We start from the raw sequence: 20,484 nt of genomic DNA on the forward strand, positions 1-20,484 counted from the left end.
CTTGACTTACGTAATGCATACAACCTGGTCAGGATTAGAGAGGGAGACGAGTGGAAGACTGCATTTAACACACCCAATGGGCACTATGAGTATTTGGTCATGCCCTTTGGTTTGGCTAATGCTCCGGCAGTCTTCCAAGCCCTGGTTAACGACGTGCTGCGAGACTTGATTGGGGTGTCGGTGTTTGTCTACTTAGATGATATCCTGATTTTTTCTCGCGATATGGTGCAACACCAAATGCACGTTCGGGAGGTGCTAGACCGTCTCCTCAAGCATCAACTATTCGTTAAGGCTGAGAAGTGTGTGTTTCACACGGACACCGTGTCCTTCCTGGGCTTTGTGTTGACGAAGGGCGATCTGCGCATGGATCCAGCCAAGGTGAGTGCAGTTTTGGACTGGCCACGGCCTTCGTCGCTCAAGGGGTTACAACGGTTTTTGGGCTTTGCAAATTTTTACAGGCGCTTTATTCGCAATTTTAGCGCCTTAGCCAATCCCTTAACAGCTCTCACTAAGGCCTCTCTCCCTGGCTTTGAATGGTCGCCTAGGGCTGAGTCGGCCTTCTGCGATCTTAAACGTCGTTTTACATCCGCTCCTGTATTGATCCGCCATGACGCGGAGGTTCCGTTCATTGTGGAGGTGGATGCCTCTGACGTCGCGGTGGGGGGGGTGCTCTCTCAGAGATGCTTAAAGGATGGGAAAGTGCACCCGTGTGCTTTTTTTTCTCGCCGTCTGTCACCAGCCGAGCGTAATTACGACGTGGGTAATCGGGAGTTATTGGCGATCAAATTGGCACTGGAGGAGTGGAGACATTGGTTGGAGGGGGCGGCACATCCTTTCATTATTTGGACTGACCATAAGAACTTGGCTTACATCCAAGGGGCTAAACGCCTTAACGCTCGCCAGGCCAGGTGGACGTTGTTCTTCACACGATTTCGATATACCATCTCCTATAGACCCGGCTCCAAGAATATCAAACCTGACGCGCTGTCGCGCCAGTTTGATCTTCCTGGGCGGGAGGAGCAGCCCCATCCCATTATTCCACCGGCCTTGATTTTGGCACCCGTGTCTTGGGGCATAGAGAAGGTGGTAAGGTCGGCGCTAACGCGGGAGCCCGATCCTGGTGGGGGTCCTCCGGGACGGTCGTATGTTCCCAAGGTGGCGCGCTCACGCTTGCTACAGTGGGCACATGCGTCATCCCTCACCAGCCACCCAGGGGCAACCAGGACCCTGGAATTTATCCGTAGGAGGTTCTGGTGGCCGACAGTGGAGGGGGATACGCGTTCCTTTGTGGCGGCCTGTCCGGTGTGCGCACGTAGTAAGACCTCTCGACGGGCACCGGCGGGTCTCCTCCGACCACTTCCTATTCCTAAACGACCCTGGTCACACATATTTCTGGACTTTATTTCTGGTCTTCCCCTTTCGGACGGGTTCACCACCATTTTGGTGGTGGTGGATCGGTTCTCTAAGGCGGCTCACTTTGTCCCTCTCCCCAAGCTTCCTTCGGCCCGGGAGACTGCTGATTTAATTATACAGCATGTCTTTCGGGTCCACGGGCTGCCAGTAGATATCGTGTCGGACCGGGGTCCTCAGTTCGCCTCCAGGTTCTGGAAGGCGTTTGCCGCCGGCCTCGGCGCCTCTGTCAGTCTGTCGTCTGGGTTCCATCCACAGTCGAACGGACAGACGGAGAGGGTCAACCAGGATTTGGAGGGGGTCTTGAGGTGTTACGTTGCCGGTAGTCCGGCAACGTGGAGTAGGAGGTTGGCTTGGGCTGAGTACGCGCATAATACCCTTCTCTCCTCTTCTACCGGTATGTCTCCCTTTCAGTGCCAGTATGGTTTTCAACCTCCTCTGTTTCCCGAGCAGGAGCAGGAGGCGGAGGTGCCCTCGGCCCAGGCACATGTGGCTCGCTGTCGCAGGACGTGGAAACAGGTTCAGAAGGCGCTACAGAAGGTTTCGGTTAGTACCCAACGGCAGGCTAACCGTAAGCGTCGTCCGGCTCCAGTTTACCGTCCAGGGCAGCGGGTTTGGCTTTCCACCCGGGATCTCCCTCTCCGGGTGGAATCCAAGAAGCTGGCTCCTCGCTTTATAGGACCATTTAAAGTGATTCATCGGGTTAATCCAGTGGCTTACAAGTTACGACTTCCGAGCTCTATGAGGGTTCATCCGACGTTTCATGTGTCCCTGTTGAAGCCATTCCTCTCATCGCCCTTGGCCCCGCCACTGCCTGTGGTTCCTCCGCCCCGGTTTATTGGCGGTCAACCCATTTACACGGTGCGGAGGATACTGGGTTGTAGGCGGAGGGGTAGGGGGTTTCAGTTCTTGGTGGATTGGGAGGGGTACGGGATAGAAGAGCGTTCTTGGGTGCCTCAAAGGGATATTTTAGATCCCAGCCTGATCGTTGATTTCCGGCGGCTGAATCCCGAGGCTCCTAGGTGAACGTCTGGTGCCGTTCGTCGGGGGAGGGTACTGTTACGTTCTGGACACCGACCTCGGTCGGTGACCACCCACATTCCTGGCATATGTCACTGGGCTTGTCACCTGTCATTTCCCTGTCAATTAGTGCTGTCACTTAGGGGTGGTTCCTGATTGGCTGTCACGGGGGTGTGTGTGGAATGTTGGTATTTGGTCTCTATTTAACATACCTCTCTTCTGCTTGTCCATTGTCAGGTCTTCACTAATTGCGTTCGGGGATAACGCGGACGGTTCTACTGTGGACCTCCAATAAGCTCCCATTTACCTTATCTTACACTTGTGCTTTTAGCACTTGTTCTCTCTTAGAATTTACTCTGTGTTCTTACTATTAAAGTCGAACCTGTTCAAGAGTAAACACTCTCTGTCTCTGTGATTGCCTTCAACCATTGGAATTCACCTACCTGCATTCTGACAGGAGTGAACAGTGAGAGCTCAGTAAACACACTAGGGATGGGCAAAATAATGTCAACATTATGAACGAAGCTTCGAACTATTCGGTACAGCCCTAGCATGTTTTGATATTGTCAATTATCTCACTTTTACTAGGTGACTTTTACTACTAACTCAAATATGCCAAAAAAAAAGGAAAATTGACATACAGACGTTTTTTTAGCCAAAGGGCAGCAGAGACAAGTGATACAGGGACACAGGTAAGGTCTTACAATGGCTTAGTGATTATAACAGTGCAGTTCAGCATTCAGTAACCCATACTTTTTGTGAATGTGTTTTTGATACTACATTCTGTTGAACACACACCTCAAAACCGTACCTAAGGAAAATTGGCTCAATTGCAAGAAAAATAATAGACAGTTATGATATTACATTCTGCATAAATTGTATGCAAAATATTGTGGTTCCCTGCTTTAGTCTGTTGACACATTTCTAATTTCTATACTAAAAATGCTTGTGTAGTCCTGTGTCATACCTAAATGTCATATAAGTGAATTGTATAGAAACAACTCACCAAAAGTGATTATGGCGCAACTGATTTGACAAAAAAAATCCACCAAGTAAGAACAAATTCTGATTTTATTTATTGTCAAAAGTATGCATAATGTTATGTTAATTCCACGACAAGAGATATGTGATGTTAATTACCTGAAATTATTCCGTTTGTTGGGGGAGGGGGAAACCCTGCATATATCGGTATTGGTTGATATCGGTATCGGAAATTAAGAGTTGGACAATATCGGTATATCGGTATCGGTAAAAAAGCCAATATCGAACATCCCTATTCTGAACGTTGCATCACTGATGCTTGAAATGAGTGAACTTAGTGAAACAACATGGCAAACGTACAAAACGTTGCTACCAGGTAACATCTTCGTGTCTCTTTCTTCATCTTTCTTGTCTGTTCTCTCAGCTGTTACCAGACTGATATGCTACCTGGCTATAGCTAGCAAGCTGTTCCCAGCACGCCGATCAGCGGTGTCACAGTAAATAGGGTCCCCGTCTCTCAATACACCACACATTGTAGGCACCGGTAAAAAGAAAGGGAAAATATATTTGTTTGAAACAAAACGATACTTGTTGCATAAACTAATCGATTCAATGATTTTACAGACTGCTTCACGGAGAACAGTGAGAGGTCAATATTCAGGTGACTATGCTCATTAACCCTTGTGTGGTGTTTGCATTCTTTTGTTATTTACCCAATGTTTGAGGGTCTTGTGGACCCACAACATTATTGGGATTTTAAAACAATAAAGCCATAACAATTTATGTAAAAACACTATCACCTAGACAGAATGGTTATTTTTTTCATTAACCTCTGCTAGATCACATATATAATTATCATTAAAAGTGCTGTTTTTTGGCGATAAAATGTGATGTTTGTATACAAATATATATAAATAAATATATATAGGTTTTAGACATCTTCACAGAAAATGAACCGAGGCCAGCAATGAGCCTCAGATTGAGTTCCTCTTTAGGTTGAAAAGGGGTCCCATAGATCCGAGCGCCACACGGGGGTTAACGTCACGCGGGAGCCGCGCGGTCCAGACGGGCGCAGGTGCGCTGCTACGAGAACAGGCGGGCCCCGTTCCATGTACCGGGATAACCGAGTTAGCCGGATAACTTTAGCTGGATAACTGGGTTAGCCTGACTTTCCGATTTCATGTACGTGGATTTCCCAAATCACCATGACAACATATCCAAAAGTTTGAGCCTGCTCGAAAGCAGAGTTCAAGTTCAACTTAGCCTGAACTATCGCCACGCCCCCGCAAAGAAGTGACAGCCCGTTTCCTGAAACTATTCCCACAGTCTACGATCTGCATTATACCATTCTGAATTACGTTTTTGTGCTCCATTCTTCCAGAGGGGGCTTTTGAAATGTAAAATAGACCCAAAATGCTGATATTAAATTCACTTTGTCCTAAATAATGCACGTTATATATACCGTGGCGACGGTGGCGCTCGCTCGTGCGATGTACACATGATGTGGTTATTTTAATTGTAACTGGGATTAAGATGTCTGATGAGATGCGCTGTTTGACGGATTTGAGAAATTGAATGAGCCGTTGACGTCACATTAATGAATGAGGATAAAGAGATAAACTTCATTCAAAACAAAGGATATTCTAAACACGGGTCTCTCGTTCATTAATGTATAAACAATGAATTTATCCCATCTGGCCCAGTGGCCCAGCGGTAGTGCTCAAGCCTCCCAATCCACCGACCGGGGTTCAAATCCCCGTGTTTCCAATATGATTTTTTTGAATATAATATTAATGATTATACGCCAAAGTAGCCTGGTTTTAAGTTAAAATATTATAAATCTACATGCATTGAGGATGTCATTCTTTATATAGCTCTCAACGTGCACCAAATTGAATTATTCCTATATTGCAAAAAGAAGGACCCCGGTCTTGAACCCGGGTCGTCCGTGTGGAAGTCAAAAGAACAACCCGTTGGACCACATTGGAGATAAGTTAAATATTGACTATACATCAATCAATGGGCAAGAAAGCCGTCTCGTAATTCTGTATAACAGTTAACTAGTTATTTTCGCTAGCAAGATCTCATTTGATTATTCAATCCAGCAGGCAAGTTTAAAGAAATATAATCTGATTGATTGAGGTAATGAGGGACTTAGAATTAGCCTATAGATAACGCATTTAACTTGTCGGCGAGGCGATTGAGCCTATTGCAATCTGTCAATAAAGTCTTAAATCAATTAATCAATCAATGCCGTTGAGAATCAGGGTCTCTGCCATCGATACGTGCTGGCTTTCCACCTAAAACGGGAGCGCGCATCTAGCCTGACTTGAGCCTGACTCTCAAGTCTGGCTTGAGTTAACGAGACTGAATCCTCCTTTGTGAAACAGGAAAATCCCGGCTTTGAACATCGGGTTAACTGAAGCTGGATAATGGACATGTTGATCGACTTAGTTGAACCACGTACATGAAACAGGGCCCAGGCGGGGGCGAGGAGCGATGTCCTGCGTGAGGAGAATGCAGACGGAGAAGCGTGTGCGTGGAGAGGAGCTGCAGCTGGTCACGCCACGTAGACGGATCATCAATCTCCCTCTCGAAGCCACGTTATATAAACTTTTACACATCAATCCCGACGTGCATTTACTGTTGCAGACGAGTTGCTGAGCGACATTCGGTAACGTCGCCATGACAGCGTCCCTAAAGTAGCAGCAGCAGGAGGCCTGGAATACCTTCTGGAGGAAGAGTGAACATTATGGTAATTCTGTCAGACACACACACACACAGACACAGACACACAGACACATACACACACACACACACACACACACACACAGACACACAGACACATATACACACACACACACACACACACACACACACAGACACACACACAGCTAGCAGCTAGCACGCCTCTTGACTGGCAACAAAGAGGCGTGAGCACATCAGACCAGTACTGGCTTCCCTGCACTGGCTCCCTCCCTGTTGGTTCAGAATTGATTTTAAAATGGCTATGTTTGTGTTCAAGGCCTTGAATGGTCTGGCCCCTCAGTACCTATAGCTGAACTCCTCCATCTTTGTACCCCCGCTAGAGCACTGAGGTCAGCAAATAAATTACTCTTAGATGTCCCGAGGTCTAGGCTAAAGACAAAAGGTGATCGAGCTTTTTGTTGTGGCTGCCCCTAAGATATGGAACAGTCTTCCACTGGAAATGGAAGGTCTGCCCACCAGACCCTACGGAGTTTTAAAACACAGCTGAAGACTCACCGGTTTTTATTGGCGTTCTGAGGCTCGGTAAGCCTGGTCGTGTGGTGATTGTTTATTTTGTTAAAAAAATATATTATTGTAGTTTTTATGACTGTGTGTGTGTACTGTATTTTGTATTTTCTTTTAGTATTTCTGTTTCTGTTATTATATTGTACAGCACTTTGGTACAACTAGGGCAGTCTTAAATACTTCGAAGCTTCGTTCGATGGGCATGGGATTCGAATATGAAAATAAAATTCGATTAGAAAAAGAAAATATATATATATATATATTTAATTTTTTTCAAAATCAACTCTGCCTCTCTTTGTTAACTACAACAAGCAATGCTGTTTGTTATTTAAGATGAGGTCGGACTCTGCTCTGACAGATCAGTGTTCATTGTGCTGCTTTTATAAAGCCTCAAATGACGGCTTACAATATTTCATGGAAGAAAAGTGTTTTGTTTGTCTAAGATTTTAAAAGGTTTAAACTAGGGATGCTCGATATTGGCTTTTTTACCGATACCGATATACCGATATTGTCCAACTCTTAATTTCCGATACCGATATCAACTGATATCAACCGATACTGATATATGCAGGGTTTCTCCCCCCAAAAAATGGAATAATTTCAGGTAATTAACATTACATATCTCTTGTTGTGGAATTAACACAACATTATGCATACTTTTGACAATAAATAAAATCAGAATTTGTTCTTACTTGCTTGCCTGGGTAAATAAAGGTTATAGAAATGTAAAAAAAAACAATTTAAAAAAATAAATAAAAAATAAATAATTGGGAAACCGATACCGATATTTTCTGATATCACATTTTAATGCCGATATCGGCCGATAATATCGGTAGGCCGATAATATCGGACATCCCTAGTTTAAACTTTACAGCACTGACAAAGTTGAACAAAGTGCTGTACAAGTCCCACAACATAAATTATAATTTTTTTAAATAAAGAAAGAAAGAAATTTATAATATATATATATTTTTTTATCTCGAAGCTTCGAATTAAAATCGAATCTCGGCCCCGAAGCTTCGAATTCCAAAAAACGATTCGAAGGACAGCCCTAACAGACAGACAACCCTTTCACCTTGACCACCATACAGACAACCCTTTCACCTTGACCACCATACAGACAACCCTTTCACCTTGACCACCATACAGACAACCCTTTCACCTTGACCACCATACAGACAACCCTTTCACCTTGACCACCAGGCGGTAGCGGTCCTTGTTGAGGTTGGGGTTGGCGACGGTCACCACGCCGGTGGAGCGCCCCACGGAGAAGTGCTCCACGCCGCCGTCCGCCAGCGAGTAGACCAGCGGGGGGGACCCCGCGCCGGGGTCAGGGGTCAGGTCGGGGTCGGAGGCCTCCACCCGCAGCGCCTCCACCCCGACGTAGGTGGGCAGCAGGAGCACGGTCTCGTACGCGTCCTGGGAGAACGTGGGCGGGGAGTCGTTGACGTTCATCACCTGAGAGACAGTCGAGACACGAAGCCTTTTATGAAAAGTGAAGTACGACACGAAGCACTACAGCAGTTTCCCATTAACTGTGGTCCCGCCACATTTTTATAATGAACCAAAAACTAATTATAAAACATTTAAATTAAAAAAAAATTATATATTTTTATATTTATTTATAATATAGAGTTTGCCAATATGGATGTATCAGTAGTATTGGCAGTGGTAGTAGTCGTAATAGTAATCCAGTATATTTTTTTATTTTCAAAAAAATAAACCAGTTCACAACACAGATAACCACTTTTGCTTCATTTCTTTGATGGCTCAAATGTAGATGATTTTGTGTTTTGAGCACAAAGTTCATCATAGATCTAGCCTCTTTATTTTGCTCTCAAAGTGCACCAGATTGATGCATTTAACTTTAAAAGGGCCCAAGGTTCACCCACCACAGTCTCACTAAATCCTGAAGGGGAAACACTGACTACAGGTCTAATATATAGGACTCAGTGTGACCTTGTGCCAGCAGCGATATTTCTTCGCCCCCTGACGTGATGAAAAGCCATTCTCAGTCTTACTTTTATTAACACCTCTGCGGGCCTGTCAGCACTCCTCGGGGGCTGACCGCTGTCTCGCACGTGGACACGGAAGGAGAACTGGGCGAAGGTCTCGTAGTCCAGCGTGGCGATGGTTCTGGAATTATAGAGGAGCGTTCAAAAGGAACACTGTCATCACAACGCTATAGTCTGTGATGATCTGTGAATGAACAGCGACACTTTAATTAACTGGCCCAGAGACTATGGTACAGTATGTTTGAGAAATTACCTCTAACTCATCAGTTGGTGCACGAATCAATTACATTGCTTTCTGTGTGTATGATGTAGACGTGCATAACGGTTGTGTCTCATAACTACGCCTTTGATTCTAAAGAATAAACCGTAATGTGTAACCCTGTATGTTACATTACGGTTGTAAAAATATGCTAGAAGAATTGGTGGCTGATATCCTGGTCTGGTAATAAAACACAGTAAGGGCTGACCCCTATTAGACGATTAGTCGACTAATCGGTCGAAAGGAGCCGTAGTCGACTGCCAACCTCTTAGTCGAATAAATATATATATATTTTTTTATAAAAATCTTTTTTTTCCTTTTTTTTTTTTCATTATGCCTATTTCCAAAATAAAGGAGGCCTAGAAGCGTGGCTAACGCTAATGGCACACATACCAGAGGCTAACTGCCTAAGAAAACAGGCACAGAGGCACTGAAAGAGGATTTCACCCGTCTAATGAACACACTAGACTAGACAAATATCAAGATGTATCCATCAGTGGACCAATTGCATGCTTTTGCAGAGGACAAGAAGCCTTCAGTCGACTCCTCCAGACATTAAGCACCCCCCACAGCCCAAATGAAATGATAATTTTTTTTAAATATATATTATATATATATATATATTTTTTTGTCTACCAATAGTCGACTAACGGCAAATTTTGGCCAATCATAGTCGACCATCCAAATCCTTAGTCGGGGACAGCCCTAACACACAGACACCATATCACGAGGCCTCTACCACTGCAGTAAACACTCAGATTTAGCATCCCACCGCACAGAGCCCTGATAGCAAACTAACAACATAGAAACAACGTTGGATCAATGTTGAAGTGTCAATGTAAATATACATTGAATCAAAGTTAAGAAAATTGTGCTGAAATTTTGTTATCTCAATGTTGAATCAATGTTGCTTTTCCAACATATAAAAAAGCCATCGGGTGAATTTTAAACCTCAACCAAAACAACGATTCTGGTGTCATTTCAACATTGAATCAATATCACTTTGCTATCTGGGGTGGGCTTTCCACCCACGTCTCCCATCAGGGAATACGTACATTAACCAGCTGAACGCGGAAGGAAGTATAGTTCTGTATCGTTAGTGGCTTAGCTTGGCATCGCCTTCTGCACTATCTCGCGTACGTGCACGCGTACTGAATAAACCACAAATGTACCTCTAATACCAGTATTAGTCTGACCACACCCCTCATCAGCTTACCTTCATAAGCAGGTGTGTGGTCACCTGCTCTCCTCCTTCTCGCTTTCACCACAAGGAAGAGGTGCCTCGGTAGATCCCCACACTTGACACCATGATGGAAGAAATTGGATTAGGAACAGCTTGGGAAACAAGGATACGTTGACATCATATCTTTATTTTCTCTCTCACTATTTTCGAGAAAATACGGCGATATTGTCTTCGTACTGGAGTGTCTAGAAGATGATGATCATTCTACAAACCCTCCACCGGTTTTCGTATTGGGAGCACGCCGCTGCATGCTTCTCAACTGCAGTTCCTTGCTGTGTTTGTTGGGGTGAAACCTGTCAGGCCACAGCTGAACTGTCGGACATGCCGCTGTTGTGAGGAGCGGTGCGTTCCAGGTTGGGTGAGTAGTGTTTGCTGGCGGGCTCCACTTGTCTGTTAGTGCTATGGGGGCTACTAGACAAAGTTTATGGAAACCGGCCCCAGGCTAGGGTCCTTTGTTTAGCCGTCTAGGCGACAGAAGGCCTTGGTCTGGCGACCATTATAGTTTTAACTAGTGGGCCGCGACCATTGACACTGGTGATCCCTGTGTGTTCTGGACGAGTGGATTCTCTCTGTCACCGTGTTAAGACCCCATCTTTCATATCCAAATGAGAGTATTCCTTCACGAGGGGATATGTGCATGTAATGTGCGATAGCGGCAGATTCATGTTCAAAGTCAGCTATACAGGCCAGTTGGTACTGTGCTGATTCCGCCGGACGTGTTAATGTCACCGTTGTGAAGCGGTGTTGACGTCTTGTTTTCTCTTTTCTCTTAAAAAGTGAGGAGGGTTCAGAACGGCGGCCTGTCTGGGTGAGTGTTATGTCATTGTTTACATGTTCATAGCTTACGGTTAGCCGGTCGGTGGCCTGGCGCGGGGTAGCTTGGCTTCTCGCGCGCCGCCGGGAGCTCGCTCCTGATCGCGTGCGTCGTAGATCGGCGTCTCGCGAGCGGAAGCGATAGCACCCGAACGGTTGGAGCAGCCGTTAGCTTGATGCTATTCTGTTGAACGTGCTTTGATTTTTAACATGTTTTACACTCTTGACCACGACGTCATCCTTGACAGGGGATGTTCGTCAACCCTGCCTGAGCCTAGACGGGGATTGCGTCAACAAAGAGGGCTGTGTTCTACGACTTGTGACTGCACTTCGCTGATCTGCGTTCCGGGCAGGTACGGGGTTGGCCAGACCCTCATAACACGTCTTCTGGTTTTACCTTGCTAAATGTATTGTGAATGACGGTGTTTTTTCCCAAAACGTGTGTTGTTGCAATGCATTTGAGATACGTTGCGGGTTGTGTGTGAGCTGTTTTTGTCACTGGCAGTAGCTTCTCCGTGCAGGTCGTGATGTATTGATCTGGTTGTTGTGTGAGAAACATCATGGTGTTTATGTGTACCGTGTACTCACTACTAAGGCAACTAACCTATGAAGCTATGCTTGGTGACGAGTGAGTAAAAGAATGTTCTTTCTCAGACTGTAATGACAATGGACAGTGAGTTCACACATTAACAGGTTTTCCTGTTTTTAACTGGCCGTATTGAGGGTAAAATAGGAGGATTGTGTTTTTCCCCCCCCGGTTCCCTGGGGACTTTATCACCTCCTATCAGACATGTTGTGCATTAATTGTGTCTTTTGTGTGGTAGGGATACGATGTAACTCTCAGCTTGATTGCTGAGGTTGTGCTAAATCTGCTGGAGAAACTTATTTCCTAAAGGGAAATTGGTTTGGTTGCTGTCATGTGTGCTTAGCAAGGCCTGTGGTCGATACTAATCAAGAATGATGTATTCTCTCATTGTGATGATGATGGGTTGTGTGTGTCATGTGACCTACAACTGGGTTGTACTGGCCACAGAAGCACATGTGTATGTTGGACCGGGGTTCTTAGAGCCCTCTCTATTCTGTGTTTTTCCTTAGTAAAAATCAGATAGCAGGTTAGCTCGTGCGCTGTGTGGAGCTGTGAAACGCTTCATAGAGCTGACTATGACTGTGTCATATTCTCTTTTTGTCGTTACGTCGTATCATGGGTGTGGGGTCGTAAAGGGGTGAACTGGTAACCTTTTCCTCTCCCCATTGTTCTGTCGGTCAGGGGTACACCCCCTGTCCTTCAAGGTTCCCGTCACGTGGCGGTTCGGCACGTTACGGGGGGGGGGGGGGGGGGGGGGGGGAGGGAGTTCCTGGTCCCACGGCCTGGTATATTGGGCGTGTGCACCGCAGGAATTCCCCCGCCATAGAGTACGTCACCGTGCGCGTCTCTGTTGGTAGGACTTCCGTGTGCTGTTCAGGTCCATGTGATGGATCTGTTTTCAGGGGGGGTGGTCAGGGCTCCTCCTCACCAAGCGCCTACTCAGGCCTTCTGTGAGTTCGGACTCCTTCTTCCATGTGATCCATGTGAGGAAGCCTCCATCAGAGTACAGAGCCTTCCTCCTCAGATTGTCAAAGTGAGTGGACCCTCTAGAAGGGTCCTTTTCTATTGTATGTATATTCGATTCAATTCGTTTATTGAGTGTGTATGGGTTCGGTGCCTCTTCCCCGGAGGCCCTAAAACCAGTTTTTTACATGGCTCAAGGTGCAATATATTCTTTTCAATCTGTACAGCTCGCGTGGGAAGTCTCTCTGGGGATCCCTGTCTCTTTCCTATGGGAGGGTGGTGGGATGTAAAAATGTGAACATTTTTTACCCCGGCTGTGTAGACTGGGATACATACTGTTGATGCTTCCTTCTTTCTATTCCAGAAGTGTTGGAGTTAGGGAGTGTCACACCCCTCTTGTCGTTCCCCTGGGCGCCTTGGGGATTCAATGACAGGTCTAAATAGCCTGTTCATTGATGGGGGTGTGTCCCGACGCACGTATAGTGCTAGCTCGCTGTAAACAGGCGATTGACTGGCACGCCTTAGTTGCTTGTGGTTGAAACAGCGTTTTTATAAAGCAACTGAGATGGGGGTTTTTCCTCTTCCGGCGACCACATCCCATGACCTGGGTGGGTTGTCGACGGATCCTCGTTCATGTCTGGGGGATGATGACGGGATGGATCTGAACATATGTAGTGGGGTCTCACGCCCTTGGGGTGGGCCACCAGGCGCGGTTCGTCCCGACGTCTGGGTGGCGCCTTCTTTTCATGTTAAGATCAACACGCATATCTGCCCTTCTCCTGGAGTAGGCATGTCGGCGTGGTTAGGGCACGGGACTGGTTCTGGTCACGCTGGTCCAGATCAGTTGAACCCGTTGTCCGCCGGGGATGCAGATCTGCTGTTCTGGTACCCTGAGGGACTTGGGCTTTTTTCAGGGGGAAAAATGCCAGGTCGGTCTGGGTGTCACAGGGTTAAGCGCTATGGAGACCCTGGTTGGGTATGTTTTTACTCAGCACTGTCGTCATGGCTTACAGCCATGCCATTCTGTACGCGCTCGATCTCGTCGGATCTCGGCCGCTACACAGGTTGGTCCTGGTTAGTACTTGGTTGGGAGACCGCCGGGGAATACCAGGTACGGTGTGCTTAGGGGCTGGTTCTCCATTGTTTTTCGCTCCTCTCTCACGCATGGCGAAGAGGGGCCTGTGGGGGTGGTTTTTTGACCTCCTCTGGTGACCCTGTGCTTCCCGTACCGCCAGGCCCGGTCCGAAGTGATGTTTGCGACCCGTAGGCCTGGGTTAACCCTTTTTGGAAACTGAAACACTTGTACTGCGGTATAGCCGGTGTATACCCGCAGGTGTGTTTTGGAGTTTTTTCTTGAGGGGTTATAGGAACAACCACCGCATTGGGTAACACCGAGGTGGTTGATTCCCTGGTGTGTTGGAGCAGTGTCAACTCCCGGGTTCACCGGTTGAGGGTGCCCCTGCACGTTCATGACGTCTGCCAATCGTGTCAGCCTTCTCTGCCTCGACCCCTCTGGGTGGGGGTTGTTAAATGGAGGCTTGGTCATGCAACACCGCCAGCTTACGCTCCTTCCGCCGGGGCGGCTGTGTTCAGCTGTCCCCTCTGGCGCCTGTCTCGTCCGCAGTCTCCAGGCTAGGGTTAACAGCCTGTTGCCTGGTTTTTCCCCGGTGCGCTGCCTGCTTCCGTTGGTTAACCTTTTTTGTGTGCTTACGGCCATGCTGACTGCCTTTTCTGCAGGGTCAGTGTGCCAGGCGGTGTACTATTGGGGGGACGGGGCCCGCTCGGCTTACTGGCCTGGTTGGTTCCGCCTGGGAATACCAGGTGCAGTAACTGAGGGGCCTTTGTCCGAATACGCTGGCGATGTGGGGGGCGGGGCACTACGTGCCCACCTGGTGGGGTCTTGATGCTGGCATCATGGACTTCTCCGGGCCCCCATTCCAGGGAGTCCAGTCCTTTTGGTGGGTCTGGGTCTTCCTTCGTGCTCCGCTGCTACGGCCTTGCCACGGGGTTGGGTTTGCCCTTGACCCCGTGATTCTGGGGGCAGTAACGAGGTTGTTCCTCCGTTCGTTCCCGGGTGGCATGCGGGTTGTGCGTGTGTGTAGTCGTGGGTCAAGCCACGGTCTGCTCACCCTGTGCGTTGAGTTGCTTGAGTGCCTCTTCGCACGGTCGGGTCCGTCGCCCTCCCGTGACGTCCCTAATAGGGGGGCTACCCTCCATTAGGGGGGGTCGGGGGGGCTCGGCCCTCCCTGTTCTGATGGTTTTGGGGGGCTGTCAGCGGGGTGTATTTGTCAGCCAAGTGGCTCCGCTTGGCCTCCCTTGTGCAGAAGGCGATGCCAAGCTAAGCCACTAACGATACAGAACGTTGGGTTATGACTATAACCAAGTTCTGTTAGTTAGGGGCGATGCTTGGCATCGGACGCCGCTGCAGCCCTTGTCCTCACCTTGTGGTGAAAGCTTGGGAAGGAGGAGAGCAGGTGACCACACACCTGCTTATGAAGGTAAGCTGATGAGGGGTGTGGTCAGACTAATACTGGTATTAAAGGTACATTTGTGGTTTATTCAGTACGCGTGCACGTACGCGAGATAGTGCAGAAGGCGATGCCAAGCATCGCCCCTAACTAACAGAACTTGGTTATAGTCATAACCCAACGTTAATAACTAGTGCTGTCAGGCGATTAAAAAAATTCATCTAATTAATTACAGGATTTGTAATGAATTAATCTAATTAATCGCATTTTAATGGCATAACCATCTTAGGCCTGATATTCTATAATCATATTTCAAATGGCATGTGTCCGGATGGCAGAATTCAGTACTGTATCTACAAAACCTTCTGTTTAATCATCTTCCATTTATTCATTTGCTTAGATTTTTCAGGTCTGGTCAATTTGAGCATGGTGTTATTCACAGTCAAAGATATAAAAAAAATTTATTGATATTCTCATTTGGTTCATTACAATTTACTCAAGCCTAGTAACAGACACAGTATTTCTGACACTGGGAATACATTCCCTGAGATCCATAGATGTCCCTAGAATCAGATACCAAGAACATGCAAATGGACCATATAAAAAAAAAATTGTAAATGTTTATTCTCCGTTCGTATGGAATGAATGAGATAAAAAAAAATAGATTTTAATTAATTTTGAGTTAATTTTCATAACGCGATAACTTGCTGTGTAATTAATTAATCAATCTAATTAACGCGATAAACTGACAGCCCTATTAATAACATCACGGCTGTGGTCGAAGGCACGAGTGCTTGCGTCTACTGTCTGCCTCTGACTGTATGTACTACACACTACTGTGGGGCACTATAGGTCACCTGTTTGTATCTCTCTGCGTCTTGGGCCGAGGCAAATTCCTGTACGTACACAGTTACGCATGACGGCAAAATAACATGATTACGATTCAGATTCAGTCACCAGAACCCTTAACGCCGTGGTTTAAGGTACATGTTCAGAACTTGAGAACTATTATAAATGTCTGACTCTCTAAACCACTAATTGTGTCCGACTCTTAACCTCTTCCACCCCACGGGACAGGTATACCAGTCCCAAAAAAATGACATCATTGAATGTATTCAAATCCAGCGCCGCCGCCGCCTACCGAACGGAACCGGTCCCCGAGTCCACGGTGAAGAACATGCCGGCGGGCCCGTCCACGACCCGGAACACCAGCAAGGCGTTGTGGTTGCGGTCGCGATCGGAGGCCCGGATGACGAGGGGGCTGCCGTCCTCCCCCAGGACCACGCTGTTGACGGGGGCGGCCTCGCTGATGACACCCACGTACCTGGGAGTGGGGGACACGGAGGGGGGGGAGGGGGGGGGGGCACAGAGTTGGAGGAGGAGAGGTTGTTTATGATTGAGAGTACAGCGGGTTGCAGTCATTAAATCACTACCCAGAGTCATTTCACTCCGTTGCGTCATCATGCCTCTCGACCTGTCGGAGGGGGGGGGGGGGGGGGGGCACCACGGGGACCTGAGCAGCTGTGCATTATTCACACGGGTGCTGCTGCTTTTTTACCCGATTTCTGTTTGATTGCAGCTGTAGCCGCGGAGTGAAAGCGTAGGTTTAGAGCAAAATGCAGAGTATTTCATTTCATTTCATTTCAACCTTTATTTAAAATCGTAAGCATCTGAGGTTTCCCTCATTTACAGAAACGACGATTGTACAGTACATAATAAAAACAATATTCACAGAAATTTAAACACCAGAGTAAAACAAATTAAAAACGTTTAAAAATCATTTTAAAATATCAACTAAAACAGTTACAGGTATAGTCACACAATGGTCTGAAATCATACATTTAAACATTCCAAGGGAAGGGAGAACCTCCAATTTCAGCGTGAGTTGAAGGACATCAAAGGAAAAGGCTGACTTCCCGAGCTCAGAACAAATCTGAGGAACCCTAAGAACCATCCAGTCATTCGATCGAGTTGAATAGGTTCCAATATTCCAATCTAACAGTGAGGAGATATAAACAGGTTGTTTACCAATAAGGGCTTTAAAAATTAATAAATACCAGTGTTTGTTGCGCCTTTCTGCAAGAGAAGGCCAACCCACCCTATCATACAGGACACAATGGTGAGTATCATATCTGTCACCAGTTATAAATCTGAGAGCTGAGTGATATGCAGAATCCAGAGGTTTAAGAGTTGATGCCGCAGCATGCCTATAAATTACATCACCATAGTCCAAAACTGATAAAAAGACTGATTCCACAATTCTTTTTCTACTAAATAGAGGAAAATTGGATCTGTTTCTGTACAGGAAACCAATTTTCTGTCGCAGTTTAGTGGCAAGATTTTACCATATTACCAGAAAATATACAGAGGTTGTTCGTTCCCTGTCCAGATGACAGCAGAAAGAAATTAAATTTTGAAGCACCAATTTGCACAAACCACCTTAATTAAAACAAAGGTGCACCTCAGTTATAGGTATCAAACTATGGAACTCTTTGCAGGATGATGAAAAGAGTTCTACTAATATATTTCACTTCAAAAAGTTGCACAAAGAAAAGATGAATAGACAGTATAGCACAGTTATATTTCGTATAGCATCGCGTCCCGCTCTGAGCCTTACGAGATACTTCCATCTCCTGTGATACCTAATGTATCTCCCACGAACAAAAAACACATGCACCCCACCTGTATGGGGCCCCGCCCCTTATGGTGGCACAGCCCATATAACCATGACTCTGGTCATGAAACACCCTTCCTCTATTTTCGTCCCAGCGTACTGGATGCTTGCACCATACGAGCTAGCGGAATGAAAAGATTAAGGAAGATTAATAATGTTGAGGGCTTACCGGAGGATTGTGTTTCCCTGGATTCTCCGGAGCTTGTTTCGACGACGCAGACCTATGCTGGTGGTTCCTCGGCTGACGGCGACGGACCGAGGGGCAGCGTACAAGGTTTGGCTATCGGGTCGGCTTGTACAAAGGTGAGGTCTGTGTCAGTAGGCGTCAATGTCGGTGTTGGTCGTGCTGTGGAGTATGTTTCGGCACCAGGGCCGGGGCGGCTTGGCGATCGTTCCACTGTAGTGGGCGATGTCTTGGCGATCCTGGAACATGCTGTTGACGCTAATGCTACTGCTACTGCTACTGCTAATGCTAATGCTACTGCTGCTTCTTCTGCTAACGCTGATGTTGACGCTGGAATGTCTAATAATCCCCGCCGCGGGATTCCGCTTTTCCCTCCTCTTGCCACCTTCATTGATGAAGGTCAGTCGGTGGTGGGTGTGGGGGGGTTCGCTGAGCTCTATTTACCTTTTTTGCGGGTGAAGGGGCTGACGACGGGGTGCAGCCCGGGGGTACCTTGGCTAAGTAACCAGGTAGCTTCTTTTTTGTGCCCAGGCGGGGATGAACGACGTTCCGCCCGGCCGTTGCTTGATAGCATGTCGGCTCGGAGGGTGGCAGTATGGACGAATGAGTGGTATACTGCTGCAGGATGGCATTTAGCGGCGGCCAGTGTTGTGGCTCAGCTGGCTACTTTCCTATCCAAGATGGCGTCGGGTTGTAGGTCTTTGGGTCCAACCGACACTATGAACGTGATTCATGTTTGTGGTGTTATAGAGATCTTGACTCAGTCGCAAGCTATAACTGCGGGGAGGATTCGGATGCTATCGACTTTGGTTGTTAGGCATCTTTGGTTGGAGCAGTCTCCTCTTGGGGAAGAGGATAGGTTTTCTCTCCTCACGACTCCTTTTTCCACAGATAGTCTTTTTGGGCGTTCTGTGGAGGCGCAGGCGGTTTTTGATTCGGGTCCTACACCGCCTCACGCTGTGCAGCCAGGGGTGGGAGCACGGTCTCGTCAACGACTGTGGCGAGATCCTCGACAGGCGGCCATGTTTCCCCCGCCAGTGGTGCCCTGGTTGGAGAATCGACAGGGTTTCGCAAGGCCGACAGTCTTGGCGGCCGAGGGATCGGCCATTTTGGGTGATTTCGGGGTTGGTAAACCACCCCGTCGTCATTTTGCCGCGAGCAGCCCGCTCCCCGTTCAGTCCTCTCTCTGGTATCCCCAGAAGCGGGGCTTTGAGCGTTCTCCTTTGGCTGCGGGCCGCGAACCTTCTTTGAAGCGTATGCGGCCCCATTCTTCACTTCTCATGGAGACAGGGGCTGACACCCAGTTGATGGCTGAGCCTGGGTCTGTCCGTGAGAATGTTCCGTCGTCGCGTGGTTCCTACACCGCAGGTTGTGGGTGGGTGGAACCTGGTGTTGCAGCTGCCACTAGCTCCAGTGGTCAGCAGGGGGACTCGGTGCCTCTTCTGTTGAATGCTCAGCAGGGGTTACCCCGGCTTCGCCCTCGCCAGGCGGGGTATCGCGCTGTTGCCTCCCACTCCCGTCAAACCGGCAGTGGTCTGCAAAGGAGAGGCTGGCGTGATTTGAGTGGTAGCAATATCACTGCAGGGCTTCGGCGTGTAGGAGCCCATGGGGTCCTCAGGCCTTGCGTGTCTGGCTGCGGAACGGCTCCTCAGCGTGTGCTGGAGGGGTGTTCAGGGGGTGAGTGTGTGTCCACAAGTTTGATGACCGCTCCTCCCGTATCAAACCGGCCCTTTCTGTCGGGGTCCCCCCTTGGGTGCTTTGCACGACGGGGGGGACCAGGCCAATTATCTGCTGTTCCTTGCGGCCCAGCGTCAGTTGACGGCGGGGGCGCTGTGGGATTATATTCACATATGGCGACGGGAATGTCCCTTGAATCGGTGGATGAGGAGAACGTTAGAGGCGGGGCTGGTTTTGCAGTTTGCGCGGCCCCATCCTCCGTTCTCAGGTTTGGTGCCGACCCTATCGTTAGGGTCGGGCGCGGTGACAGCCCTGGCCGACGAGATTCAATCTCTGTTGGCGAAGCAGGCCGTCGTTGTGGTCCCGAGAGAGGACGCAATGTCAGGCGTCTACTCCCGTTATTTTCTGGTGCCCAAGAAAACTGGGGGGGTCAGACCTATACTGAATCTGTCCATGTTCAATCGGTTGATTGTAGTGAGACCGTTCAGGATGTTGACCGTCCGACTCCTTCTGCTTGCTGTCAGGAGGGGGGACTGGTTCACCTCCATAGACCTGAAGGATGCGTATTTTCACATACCCATTTTCCCTCCTCACAGGAAGTTCCTACGGTTCCTGTTTCAGGGCGTAGCGTACGAGTACCACAGAATGCCGTTCGGTTATTCTCTGGCTCCCCGCACATTCAGCAAGTGCGTGGCGGCTGCTCTGGGGCCTTTACGTCGTCGGGGGATACGAGTTCTGTTCTATCTCGACGACATTCTGCTCCTCAGCCGTTCAGAGGAGGTTGCCAGGTCTCATACTCGACTGGTGGTGGAATTCCTCACCAGCCTGGGTTTTGCTGTGAATTGGAAGAAGAGTACCCCTCTTCCCAGTCAACAGGTGGAGTACTTGGGCTTGACATTGAGGTCGAAGCCCATGCTT

At 48.0% G+C, this 20,484-nt stretch overlaps 1 protein-coding gene across 1 annotated transcript in view; it reads right to left on the bottom strand.

The window, feature by feature from the left end:
• LOC311247581 (protocadherin Fat 3-like) overlaps window positions 1-20,484 on the bottom strand; it is a gene marked incomplete at both ends in the record, with an annotated part of 404,408 nt that overhangs the window by 197,703 nt on the left and 186,221 nt on the right. Inside the window, 3 exon segments of the mRNA XM_084338612.1 lie at window positions 7,876-8,142; window positions 8,706-8,820; window positions 16,173-16,355. Coding sequence (XP_084194738.1) covers window positions 7,876-8,142; window positions 8,706-8,820; window positions 16,173-16,355 — 565 coding nt within the window.

The sequence above is a fragment of the Notolepis coatsorum genome, assembly GCF_963971535.1.
Source record: "Notolepis coatsorum genome assembly, contig: SCAFFOLD_101, whole genome shotgun sequence".
NCBI lineage: Eukaryota > Metazoa > Chordata > Actinopteri > Aulopiformes > Paralepididae > Notolepis > Notolepis coatsorum.